Source organism: Strongylocentrotus purpuratus, unplaced genomic scaffold (assembly GCF_000002235.5).
Source record: "Strongylocentrotus purpuratus isolate Spur 01 unplaced genomic scaffold, Spur_5.0 spur5_scaffold_8, whole genome shotgun sequence".
NCBI classification, from domain to species: domain Eukaryota; kingdom Metazoa; phylum Echinodermata; class Echinoidea; order Camarodonta; family Strongylocentrotidae; genus Strongylocentrotus; species Strongylocentrotus purpuratus.
Genome location: NW_022145614.1, coordinates 9,535,910 through 9,549,786, shown reverse-complemented (window position 1 = coordinate 9,549,786; position 13,877 = coordinate 9,535,910). Strand labels below are relative to the sequence as shown.

General features: G+C 38.1%; 1 protein-coding gene across 1 annotated transcript; it reads right to left on the bottom strand.

Moving 5' to 3' along the window:
• Window positions 1–4,961: 4,961 nt before the first annotated feature.
• Window positions 4,962–6,061, bottom strand: LOC105439419. The gene is made up of 2 exons (XM_030975603.1): window positions 6,005–6,061; window positions 4,962–5,350 (listed from the first exon to the last, which is right to left on the bottom strand). The coding sequence occupies exons 1-2, from the start codon at window positions 6,045–6,047 to the stop codon at window positions 4,962–4,964; spliced, it is 432 nt and encodes a 143-aa protein (XP_030831463.1). The 5' UTR covers window positions 6,048–6,061.
• Window positions 6,062–13,877: the final 7,816 nt, after the last annotated feature.

The window sequence follows — 13,877 nt, the reverse complement described above, 5'->3', positions numbered from 1 at the left end:
TTATACCCTCTTGTGTGTTGCAATAAACACTCATGACGAACTATTGAATGCGCCAAGAAGCTAATGTGGGGCATGAAGTGTTAATTTCTGGATACGCTACTGAACTGCAGGTATAGGGTGAGAATACGTTGTAGAACATAACATGCATGTGGAACACACGACACAACAAAGACTGCAACACATATTAGGTTGCATTTTAGTGATACAATATATACTGTATTCATCTTTTTAATTGAGATATATAATTAGAAGTTAACACAAATGTATTTACATAAAACAGTGCAGTGACGATATTAACTTGTAACTAACTTCAACCAAGACATGATATGTTAACAAACAATAATGCAAAACAATTGCAAAACATTTTAACAAAATCATGCATAGTACTGATAAAATGAACTTCACGTTGGTTTCCAAAACAACACATGCATACAAAAATTGTTTTATATTGCCAGTTAAAAAAAAGAAAAAAAGAAGCGATTTTAATTAAAGAGGACACGAAATCAAATCTGAAATAACTGTTGTCAATAAAACGGAACAGGATCTTGATTGCTGACCATTAATGTCATTTGAGATCTGATATTCTTATATATATATATATATATATATATGCTACTAGCAGAGCAGAGCTCATGGCATCATCAATTAAAGCACCGAGCACCTGAAAAGGTCACATTTCTTTTAATATGCTAAACCCAAAGATGAACTTATGATTAAAGTTTAAATACACATGTATATTCCATGGGTATACTATTAGAAGCGATACACGTAGTTGCAACAGTATTTATTCAATTATGCTCCTTTGTAAAAAAAAATATATTCTTCTTTGTTATATTTCAGTGTTCTATAAAGAATCAACATCTCTATTGAAATGCTTCTCCAAAAATGAATTCGCCTAGATGATCATTTTATATTTTTAGCCAAGCTCCGCCTGTACATAACATTTTTTTGTTTTAATTTATTTTCAAACAATTGTAACCAGGTGACTGTTTTATAAAGACTAGTCACATACTCCTATCCTGTTTCCACATAGAATGCTGGATTATATGACTCACTTTATGCAAATATCTTTTAACACGTGACCCCGCAACATTACCTTTGTCCCTTTGTTTCTAAACACCTTGAACTCGTGAACCCGCTTGACTCCTCGCAGTCCGTGTCACGAGTTTAACCATCACACATCTCTTCTTCGCCTCCTGTTTTACAGGTAATTTACCATATTTTGTATTATACTTATTTTTAAGTAAATCATTATTATCATGTTATATAACTTTGTGCGGTTGTACTGATGTATGATTGGATATGTTCTGATGTTTGCATTTGTAGATGTCGTTGTTTTAAGGGAAGAATTTAAGTTAAGAAAGTTTAGCTTTCTTACAACTATTTGTGAAGCGTTATACTGTATGGGTGAATGGTACCCGCGAATATATATATTTCACATTGTACATAACTATTTAGCTTTCTTAAAGATATAAGCTTATCAATATTTTGTCGTTTATGAACCACTGTTGTGATTCTAGTTAGCATTTTACATATTCTAGTTGGGGAAATATTATTACGATTTTCCATATTCGATTTGATAACGTTTTGAGAGATTTCCATCTCAGAAGGAGATAACCTTCGATTTGACATTGAACCGGCCAGATTTTGCTAGTCTATAAGTCCGTACTTTCTTATAATATGTATCTAGTTATTATGTCGTTTATTTTGTTTATGATCTTACAATATCATGCCAAGATAATAATCTTGTTAATATATGTGTTCCGATATACCAGGGATTGGTGTGGAATTGCGGATAACTTTATAATCATTTATCTACGATACATTGGTGTCTGCGTGATTAGACTATGTACGTTCACACGGTGTGTAGGGAGTGAGCGCATCGTTGAGAACAAAGAAAGGATTACAACTTTTAACTAATAGTACCAGTACAAGTATTACCTTGACAAAGATGAACTTTGGGCTTTTTAGGTTTATTTGTCTCAACTCTGTAATCTGTATAAAGCAGGTACTATAGTATTAGTAGATGAAGCAAATATGCTTTAGCCGTCACTATTATATATGTATGAGTGGGCTTTATTATGGTCCAAAACGCTTATCTACTTCGCCCTGTACAGTATGAATTAATATAGAGGACATCAATTACTATTCATTTGCACAATATATGTCCGGTTAACGAAGGAATAACATATATATATATAAATATATAAATCCTTCAATAGTCTCCAGTTGTATATTATTAGTCAGACATGTATCATTATATTTAGTCTATTCGTGTTGGGTTAGTTATAGTTTCTTCGTTATAATTAGTTAGTACATATTTGTTATCGTCTTGTTTACTTTATTTAGGTTTAGTCGGGTTAAAGGGATATTGGCTATCTTCGCAGTTATACGTTTCGAGTATTTGTTATTAAGTTAATAGTTACTATATATTATCCCTTCTAGTGGATGATAAGTCTGTGTTTGTTTATAATGGGAAACGGATATGTTGTTGATATTTCCTTTGCTATTTCATCTAATGGCTAAGTTTGGATGTAAACCCATATATTAGTAAGATAGGAACTATAGTAGTGTATTTGTGTTTTGATTATGTGAGTTTGTTTATGTGTTATATATTATTATTACTTGTTATTAAAAGGCAGTCCGTTTCACGAGTTTAACCATCACACATCTCTTCTTCGCCTCCTGTTTTACAGACTTATCTCATCTATATTATTTTGGTACCCTACTATTACGAAAGTAACGAGGGCTACACAATACACATTCTCTTCAAATTTCTCATTGTATTTTACATGATTCTCAATTACTGAATTAAATTTATGCCCAAGATGCTTCAAAAAGACTACAAAGTTTAAGAAAATAAGAAATAATTTTGACTTCATAGCATTTGAGTCTCCCGTCCAAAAATGTACATATCTATTTTCGTAGCCCCCAAATAGAAATTAGTAAATTGGTTTTTACATTGTCACTGAAAACAAACTCTGGTTATTTGGAAACTGAACTTTAATAATAATAATATTATTTTAATAATAATATTATAATAATAATAATTATTATTATTGTTATTAAAATTAATATTATTATTATAACAATGATATATTTATAATTATCATCATAGTTGTGATTATCATTATTTGATTGATTAGTTTATTTGTATAGGCCTTTTTATTGCAGCTTAACCAAAGAAAATATTGAATAATGTGATAACATTTCTAAAGCGTGCATATGAATTGTCCTATCTTTATTTTAATCCAGGTTATACCCCGTAGTTCCGGCTAACAATCGGGTGTTGGATAAAGACGTAACAATAGGTGGCTATCACATCCATGTAACTACATGCATCGACTTACTTGATCCAGTCACTATGGGAAGTAAGTGGTTTTTTATCGGGGAAAATGTGCATACATGAATTTAGATGGATAATCTTGGTTTAACCTCCATCAACGTTTCTCATCAGATTTAAACTCTCTAAACGCACGTAAGTATGCATATTATTTTGTTTACTAAAACACACTCACAAAGATAAAACGACTGGTATAAGTTCGGTAACCGGATTTATTATCTTATAACAGGTTGGTAATGTTTTATGAGGTAAAGGAGCCATAATGGGGACACGATTTTGCAATAACGCGGATCGGAAAACGTCGGCTCGAATCAAATCAAATAAAATAAAACCTAATCAAATTAATGTGGGGGAATGACAGACAGGAGGGCGGGGGAGAGAAAGAGAGAGAGAGAGAGAGACGGAGAGAGAAGGAGAGAGAGTGAGGGGGTAGGGAGGGATAAAGCAAAAAATAGAGGGAGGACGAAGGGAGAGAGGAAAAAGAAAATGAAAAATCCTATCCACACTCCCCGATTCGCAAATGATTGAGGTCATGCATGGCTACGCCAATGATTATAGTAATGGCAGGGAGTCCCTGATAATGGTGACCTATACCGTATTCAGAGCAGTCATGCAGTCCAGCTTTGTACGCGATTATAATTCTTGTAAACCGAAATAGATTGTTTGAGTCAGTGTATCAATGTTTAATATGAAGTGATCATCAGCTTCTACGTATATGAGTACAGGCACGACATAAGGTTCATATTAAAAGTTTCATCTTTATTGTTCATACATTTAGCAATAGAAATTAGTGATATTTGCAGGGTATATAACTCTCTAAAGTGACGTAAATACATTCTTACAACAAGACAAATTTAGAAAAAATGTCAGTACATTATGCACATGTAGATAATCAAACAAAACATGAGCATTTAAACATTAAACTCTCAGTTACGCTTTTCCCGACAAGACTAAATTTGTTATTTCTTTAATTCGGAAAATCAGTAAAATACAGTAAAACCAAAAACGAGATGTACACGTCACACGAAAATATATTTCAGACTGTTTGTAGATTAATTGATTTGACGGCAAAGTGGAATGGCTTCTGGCTGACTGGCCTTTTCACCTTTTTTGTTTTTGTTTTTTGTTCTTGAGGGGGGATAAATATTAATTTCTGTCCATCATTCTGTGATATGCAACTTTTTTTTCAAATGTAACATAATAGATAATGAAATATGGCTATTACGTAGAAATCTATCTTTTGAAAAAGTATACTGTTATACAATATATTTTTACGATGTAGAGTATTTACATTCAATCATTAGCCTACAAATAAATTCAAAGGGCACGTTGGTGGATCTCATGGCACAAAATCATAATCATATTTACAGATATTATCATAATATGTATATATAACCACGATTTGACAACATTTATTCTGGCTTACAAACGCACAAATAGGCCTAGTAGGTATTTAGATTTACTTTCACATACATGCATGATATCACGTCTTCTATTGTACGTATAAATTACTCTCGATATTTTCTGCATGGGTTGCGAACTTTCCATCGTGGATCTAAAAACACCCATGATATAATCATTATATGTTTTCAGTTCAAATGTACATTGAATCAGTCCTTTAATACATACCACGAGACATCGCACCGTTTTGAAGTATAGTTCTTTGATCATTTTGATCTTGTCCACGACGGTTATCCTCGTCAACCTGAGGAGGGGCGGCGTCCTCGTTCGGCTTGTAGGGAGGCATGGCCACCGACTCGTACGAGGGCGGCGACTCGGTTGGCGGTGGCGTGGAAGGCCGGTAGTCTGGCGGGGGCTCGGTCATGTCGAAAGCAGGATTATGGATGTACCCATGGTCATCACGTGATGCGGTGTGGGTGGGGGAGGAGCCACGACGGCGAGGGCGCCCTCGATAGTAGATAGCAAGGACGATGAGGATGAGGAATATTGACGAACCAATGACGGCGATAATTGCTATCTCCCAGACTGGTATGGCATCATCAGGTTCTGCATTGTGATAGGAATATTTAAAGAGAATGTCAGTGTGTTAGATCAACACATTCTTGCAACTTTGCATTTCCATCTACATGCAAGCTAACTTCAATTTGCTGATAATGCCGGGAGTGGGGGGGGGGGGGGGGGGGGTTCTCGTTTCTTTCATCTATGTTGACACTAGAAATGAAAGTAAAAGAGAACACGGGACAATCCATGGCAGGGGCACAATCAAGTCCATAAAGTCTAGGACAAAGAAAGAAAGAAAGAAAATCATGCGCACTCGACTTGTTTTTTTGTTTTTTTTTATGTTTTACTTTTTTCCTAGTTTCATTTCATTGTATTTATTTAGTCATTGTAACTCGCTTCAGCCAAAACGGCTGGGATTGTTTCTTTTATTCTTTCAAAGGGAGTCCATGGACTGAATAAAAAAAAACTAACAATTACATTTCAACAACAAAACAGTAACAAAAGATGACCCCGCCCCCGCCCCCACCCCCACCCCCACAAAAACAAACAAACAAACATAACAAATGAGCAAATAAATCAGTGTGACATTTTGTTTTAATCTGCTGACCCTAAACTTGGCCCGACAATCCAAAATTTAAAAAAGTCTATTGGCGCTCAAGCATCTACTTCATCTAGGTTGCTTTGAACGAAATGACCCACCTTCGTAATATAAACACTCGATTCCGACGTCCTGATCGTGCATGCAGTCTCGCTCTCCCCAGGCACCATATTGACACTCCCTCAGGCTGCTGTGGTTGGCATCGCAGTCGACGTTGCTGAATGCGATCAGGCCGGAGCTATTAGGAAACTCTGAAGGATCCAGGATCTTCGCATACTGACCCGAGGCATAGTTCAGCTGTCTACATACAACCTGTTAGCATCAGACAAATTAAAAGTAAATAATTGCTGAACCGTGGCGAAGCTACAGGGGGGCATAGGGAGCACTAGTCCCTCAATTGAATGACGAAAAAGAGGGAACCAGGGAGAATGAAAAGGACAAGTGCCAGGCATCTCATTTACCTCTCAAGACCATGTGTCCTTCATGACTCTAGCGCCACCCTAGCTCCCCCACCTCTGAGGACTGGACCCCCGCTACGCCACTGTTACCGAATACAAACTAAATTCAAACATCAACGTTCTGAGGGTTTCAAACAATATCACAGTCACACCAATGACACCAACGAAAGGGCGTCGAAAAACCGAGTACCAAGTAGTGTCGATTATTGATCGGTTTAGGGTCGGTTTATAGGATCTGTTTGGCGGTAAATGGCCGGGTCTCAGAACAGATCTGTGAGATAAGAAAACGCGATCACAAAGTGTCCCTCCTGTCAGGTGTATTATGAGGGGGTAAATTCCATGGTGGGGGTGGAGGAGGTTGCATTAATCGCGAAGCAAGCTTAAGCCCAATGTAAAATTAGAATAATAGGAGAGGGTTTTTTTGTACATGAGACATGATAACATTACCCCTGTCCTCCGCTCTCTTTACTGGCTTCCCGTCTCACAACTCATCATCTTCAAAATCCTGATCCTAACTTACAAAGCCCAACATGGACATTTAATTATCATTTAACATTACAGATCTTATCTCACACAAGATCCCGACAACCTCTATAAGACTTCGTTTATCCACCCATGCTCATCTACAGCTGGCCCCGGGACCAAGTACTCAAACAAGATATGGAGACAGTGCCTTCAGCATAGCTGCTCCAAGGCTTCGGAACAGGCTTCCTCTTAGATCGTTAGATTCATTTAATTCCCCCGGAAAAAATTCCATTTTATCTCTCCCTGTTAGTCAGTAGCTTTCAATATGTCATACTCTTGTTATTCACGGTACATGTAATGTAATTGCCTTAATTTGACTTTGTAATGTTTTGGCCTAAAATTAATTGTATTCTATTGTATTTTAATGTATAGACTAGATGTATCTGTGCTTTCTGTATTATGAACTAATGTAGGTTGATTAGTATATATTAATTGTAGTTTGTAAATATGAGACTTGGTTGAATGTACTATTATCTGAAAATCGCCATTTTTTTGTAAAGCGCTTAGAAACATATTGTATTAAGCGCTCTAGAAATACAACGTATTATTATTGTTAAATAAATGAAAGCTATTCGTTATAATTATATGAATGAAAACCGGACGATCAGTATTCCGTCCGTATTTGGTGTGAGAGGGGAAATTGTTTTATTTTATCTATTCATTTATTTATTTTTGTTTTGACTGATCACGGTGAATATAAATATAATATACATGTGTACAAGAAACAAGCCATTTGATGAAGGTAATGAGGGGAAAGGGATAGAAATGGGAGATGGGGTGGGAAGAGGAGCGAGATCAGGGGGGGGGGGGGCTTTACCTGTGCCTCGGTCTGCCCCCATCCTTCCGATGAGCAAACAGTCCCCCAGGCTCCATCTCCGAGGTAAACCTCAAGCCGACCATTCGAAATCACATTATTATAGCCTACCAGCCGAGGTTTTAATGTTCCGATGGATTCTAAAATGAGAAAACATAAATACATTGTTAAGATGGTATAGATAATAACGATAATAGTCCCCTCCCTATTCAGCAACATGGTTTATAATCTAGCAATGATTTCTGATTCATCTTTATAACATAAATGACAAAAAGCATACTTTGTGTAAAAGTTTGGGAATAGAAAGATAATAAAGACGGCAAATGTCGTCTGGATATTTCTCCCAAATTATATGTTTATAAATTTTGGCAAGTTTCATGCTTCTTTTTTTTCTATCGGAAGGTAAGACCATCAAAGGTTCACAATCCACTTACTATGAGGAAACTTAATGAAAGTTCGTTTGCTTGAGCCAATGAGTACTTCCCTTATTTGCCATCTTTCTGCAGAACTTATGAACAAATGTTCTGAAGATTTCAGCAAATTCAATTTCATTTCTTTTGATAATGCCGAATAATACTGATAAATGTCGGGAAATGCCGTAAGACGTTAATTTAAAGGAGGTCTTAAATTTGAATAATTCATCACTTTCAGTGATTAAAAAATGATTGTTTAAGAATCATAAATGAGCACTTGAGTTTCAAGAATGAGAAAATTATTTAAAGCGACAGTTCTTTTACCATATGGCCTGCACATCATAGAAATATCTTGAGTATGGTCCAGATCGTCGACCCCCACGCCATCCCCAGCCGAGGCACACTCTCTGAGATTATCCTCATTCCCATCACACGTGATCGTCTCCATGTCCCAGATAGGACCATCACCAATCCCGAACGCGGCCTCGTCATAGATCTCCATGAGGGACTCGTAGCCGAGCTGTCGACAAATGACCTCGGCTTGATGTTGGTTGAGGGCTCTCACGGTGCCCCAGGTACCCGAGTGATAAAGCTCGAGTCGACCTTGGCCAACGTACTCGCTACTTTGTAATCTGATGTCCAAGTCTAATACAAAATAATAAAACATCGTAAACACGATTCTTTGAATTCGCTTACATTGTTGCCTTTCTCTTTGACTCCAGGGTCTGTATGCCTGTCATTCTAATCAAACCCAAATATCACGAATATAACACAATAGCAGAGACTTTCAAGAAATCAAAGGAGGGAGGGCGGGGCGGCGTTCACCGGCTCTTTCGTATTAATTATCAGTATAAGCGAAAATTTATAAACTTCTCTGTCTTTGACTTCTGGCCCTCATCGCATTTTTTGTAAAATGTATCCACCGTTACAAATGCCGTTGTAACCCTTTTTTCTAGGTAGTGATTTTCTGTATTCTATTTTTTACTTTTTACTAGGCCTATTTTCCTCAAAAAGCTGCTTCATAGTCATTTCCAGTATAACCTGACATTATTCAGCAAAGATTTAGACCTTATTAGAGAAGGCTTGATCTTACCTTTGGGTTTGCTACACCAAGCCTGTGCAACCATCTCTGGAAGACATTCCCGTACATAATGATTATAATCAAACGGACATCCGTAGTACAGGTCGTACAGAATGTCTTCTTCCCCCGTGCATTTGTAGTATCTTATTAATGTATCGCCGATCACGGCGTTGATGAGAGCGACGGGCGTCCGGTCATCATCGTCGACCTCGTAACCGAGTTGACGACACACGACCTCCCGCTCCTCCTTGCCCCAGTGGGTATCGTCACAGACAGTGTGCCACTCCTCGTAATACCACACCTGGACCACACCTTCGTAACTCGTGGAACCGCCCAGGAGGCGAATTTGCTTGTCTTTCCCTGAAAATGATAGTTGGGGAAGAACATTATGAGAGTGATACTAACAGTTTAGAAAGTGTCCAATGCGGCTTCCAAAGGGCTTTTGATGATTTACACCGGCCCTAGCCTAGCTGACTAGATATTAGGCGCTGAAGCATTCGAGAAATATCTTGATTCCTACCGGTACTCAATTACCTCACCTGGATCTAGAGTGGCAAATGTAAATAGTGACTTGCCAAAATTGTAATTCATTACTTAACTAAACTGTTCTGAAACAATATGTGTATTTATAACATGCAGTTAGCCCGTGATGTAAACTTTATATACTTAGGCATTTAGCAATCAGTGGTGCCATTAGAACTGCAGGAGGGGATGTCGTGGGGATGTGAGACTCCCAGGCTAAAAAAAATGTCGTCATGCAAATCACAAATTGTATTCTCGGTTTATTAAACAATTCTATCCGATGCCGGCAATTAAAAGCAAAGGGGAAGGCGCTTAACAATACTAAGTACTAAGAAGACTAAGAATAGTTTTATCTGTCTGAAATTTTCGCCAAAACTCTTTTGAAAAAATCCGGTGCACCCATTCCCCTTTCATATTGATCTAGCGAGGCACCTGTTTGTATTTTATGTTGTATTATAAGTCACTTTATAGTTGGAAAACATACTCAAGCAAACAGCGCCCGCGTCGGTACTATGGTTGCAGTTATCATTTCCGAAACTACTGCGTTGACACCTAAAGAGACTACTCTCCCATTCATAGCAAAATAGGCCATCCAGAAGAATAGGACCATCAGCCGATCCGAAGAAAGAGTTCCGAGGCGCTTCCAAGGCCCCGAGTTCGTAGCCGAGTTGGCGACAGAAGACGCTGGCGTCGTCGAGATCCCATTCGTTGTCGCAAACAGTGCCCCAGGTGGCACCGTAGAAGACTTCAACCCGGCCTTCGTATGGTCCGCTACCGTCGACAACGCGGGCATCTGGTGAACGAAGAAAAGAAAATGATCTTGGTGAATGTTGACATTGATGTGAAACTGAAACGAAATCTAAAAATAGACCGATAAAGGGTCGTTGAGTGATTTGTAGTACACAAGAATTAATGTATAGTGCATTATAGTTATGACATGACAATCCAACCTCCAAAAGGGCGTCCTCCATATGATGCATATGATGCATCAACATTTTCTTTACTTATTCTTGCTCCAATTTCTCTGTGTTCATAATTCAGGATAATCTAATTACGAAGGATTATGCCTATTTCACACTAAACGTTATTTTGATGACGTTATGACCTGCGCTAATTAAACATGCAAAGGCCACTTTATGTCAGTAAAACACAGTATTTCCACTGTTCATATTGCATTCAGTTTGTGAGCGATGTCACTACCGCATGTCGCGTCAAAAACGCGCGAGTCAATCGCTGACGCAGTCCCGTGTCAGCAAACGACGCCTCTTGTGCATGAGTATCAAGACCACTTTAAGCTAGCTTCTGCAGAATAGGTTTCATTGAGACATTACCTGTAGGATCACACTGTAGAATCACTTCTTGTTTCTCATAGCAGCTGTCAACGGTGTCCCATTCTGCATCCGGACACACTTCCAGTCTCCTCTCGTTACCATAGCAACGGAAACCGCTGAGGAATGCCTGTGTGTCATTGTCGTCGTGGCCAGCGGTGGCGCTATTTGACGGATCACTCAAAGAACTGTTCAAGTACCCGGAGAAGCCAAGTTGACGACACGCTACTTCCCCGGCTGCCGCGGTCCAGGTATCCCCGCAAGCGCTGCCCCAAGTGCTTGAGGAATTCCCCATGATCTGCAGTATGCCATCATGCGATGAGGTACCGCTTATCAGTCTTAAAGAACCTGGATGAGACATAGCAAAAACACGGAGGATATCATTTGAATAGGCGCCACTGGCGTACTAATGCATACCTGCCAACCCATACGAATAATCCGGAATATTCCGTTTTTCTGGATTTCTAGGAATATTCAGATTTTTCAAACAAAAATGTGGTGCTTAAGCCAAATTAAGGTTGTTTTATCATGTCCCGCGATTTGATAGCTCATGTATTGTGTGCGTTGAATGGCTGCATAATCGAGCAGCAAGTCTGTATTCGCTTTTTGGTAAAGATTTACCGCGTATTGCCAGTGTCACTGCCGCTGCAAGTGCGATTTCTTATTTCGAAGGCATACCGTGCTTAAAATTCCTAATTCTTATATTCAAATGTTGGCAGGTATGCTAATTGAGATGGGGGATGGTGGGCTTAGGGACGGGGCAGATGCCCTCAAATAAAATCCAAACGTGGTTTATTTTTTATTCGATATCAGTTATTTACAAATATTGCTAAAATGACATGATTTTCCGGGTTCGTTTCCTCTGATAATAGCCGCATTCAAATCTTGAAAATGCCCATTTTACCTTAACAAGTGCCCTTTTCATTAATAACAAGTGCCCCTACCTCTTCAGATAAGTGTCCCTATTTATCTTTAATGAGTATCCCTCATCATCTCTGATTAGTGCCCCCTTTTATTTTGACAGATGCCCCCTTTTTTTCTCCAATATGTGCCCCTTTTCCTTCTGATAAATGCCCCTACTCACATTTCTAATAAATACCTCTATTAAAACCTCACAGGTGCACTAATTCCTACTACAAGTGCCAATTTCCCTTTGTATAAGTGCCTCATTCTATTTTCACAAGTGCCCCTCAGTATTAATCTCGGATGAGTCCCTCTTTTCAGGTACAAGAAGTGCTCTTTACCACCTCTGATAAGTGCCCATTCACCTCTTATAATTGCCTCTTTTCAAATCTGAGAGGTGTCCTTTATATTTTGAAAAGTGCCTCTTTTTATTCTTATAAGTGTCCCTTTTCATTTCTGTTGAGTGCCCTAATTCAAATTTGAAAGTTGTCTCCTTAATAAGAGCCCCTTCTGATAAGTGTCCTTTTTATTTTGACACGTGCCCCTTATACTTCCTAGTTAGTGCCATTTTCCTTCTGAGGATTGCCCCTAATTCTCCTTTGTAATCGAAGTGCCCCTTTTCCGTTCTGATGAGTGCCCTCTTCAAATCTGGTGAGAACCCCTTATCAGGTCTGAAAAGTGCCCTCATTTATACCTCTAAGAAATTCCACTTTTTACTTTGACTCGTGCTTTTTTTTATTTGTCTAATAAGTGTAATTTTTCTTTTTGATATGTGCCCCTTTTTCTTTTTACCATAAAATGTGCTCATTTTTACAAGCAACTAAGAGCAATTTTTCATTAATTTCGCCCAAAGCTCGCATTGAGAGTTTAAATAATTATGTTTCTTATTAGATTCTTTTCGGTCTTTCATGATTAGATAGTGCTTAAAACCCCATCATAATTGTTTTGTCCTTTCTGTAAGATGTATTTTTTCGCACTGCGATCTCACAAATCTTAAAAATTGTGCTAACTCGCTTTGTTATCTCGCAAATGAATATATTCAGCCCATCACACCCAGCTGCAAAGTATGATGCCTAAGCAATATCTTGGACCATGCAAAAAGAGAAACAAACATTGAAATCATCCCTGATAGTGTATTCACAATGTAGTGGTATATGCAGATATTTACAAATTCCAGAAAGTGCCCTTTTTTGGTGGCCCCATACTTTTTAAGACGCTCCACCGCCCCTGGATAATGAGTGGGATATTCACTTGTCATCTCATTGCTCAAAGTGTGAAACAATCAAGTAATTTATTATAGTGGGTAGTTGCAAATGTACTCTAGCCTTATGAATATTTAACATAACAAAAATGAGTGCGCCATAGCTAAAAACTAGTTTGTACGCCCACATCTGATGCGGATTTTTTTTCTGCCCCAAAAAGTTTCTCCTAATTACGCTACTACTAGGCGTTGGTATGTAAATATATAATAATGGGACAAAGATTGACATTCTTATCTCTGACAAAACTCCAAACCTGGCCAATGACTCTGCATTGAGTATTAGCGACCCTAAGACGGTTTTCTTTCGGTCTTTTTGCGTTATACAAAAAACGACGGAAAGAAGGAAGTAGTTAACCTGCTGATAAGCAGCAAAACCCAAACAGAAACAATATTATGTACCGTGTTCCAGAAAAAGTATTACAATACATATTTAAGATAATTATGATTTAACGAAGTTGATATCATAGTTACTCAGTGAATTATGATGGAGTTTACCCGAAAATCAAATTTGAGCAAATATATTAACATACAACTTTTAAAAAACGTGTAAAAATAACGTAGAAGAACAATGGCGTAGCTACATGTACGTGCCCCCTCCCAACCTCGAATGGCGACAAAATAAAGGGGAAAGGAAAGCAAGGGAAAGTGAATCGAAGAGGGGGAAGGTAA

Coding starts and splice junctions, on each gene's coding strand:
- LOC105439419 (XM_030975603.1), bottom strand. CDS start 6,047: ATGCACGATCAGGACGTCGGAATCGAGTGTTTATATTACGAAG. Junction 5,351..6,004: donor CGAGTGTTTATATTACGAAG/GTGGGTCATTTC, acceptor ATCACAATGCAG/AACCTGATGATGCCATACCA.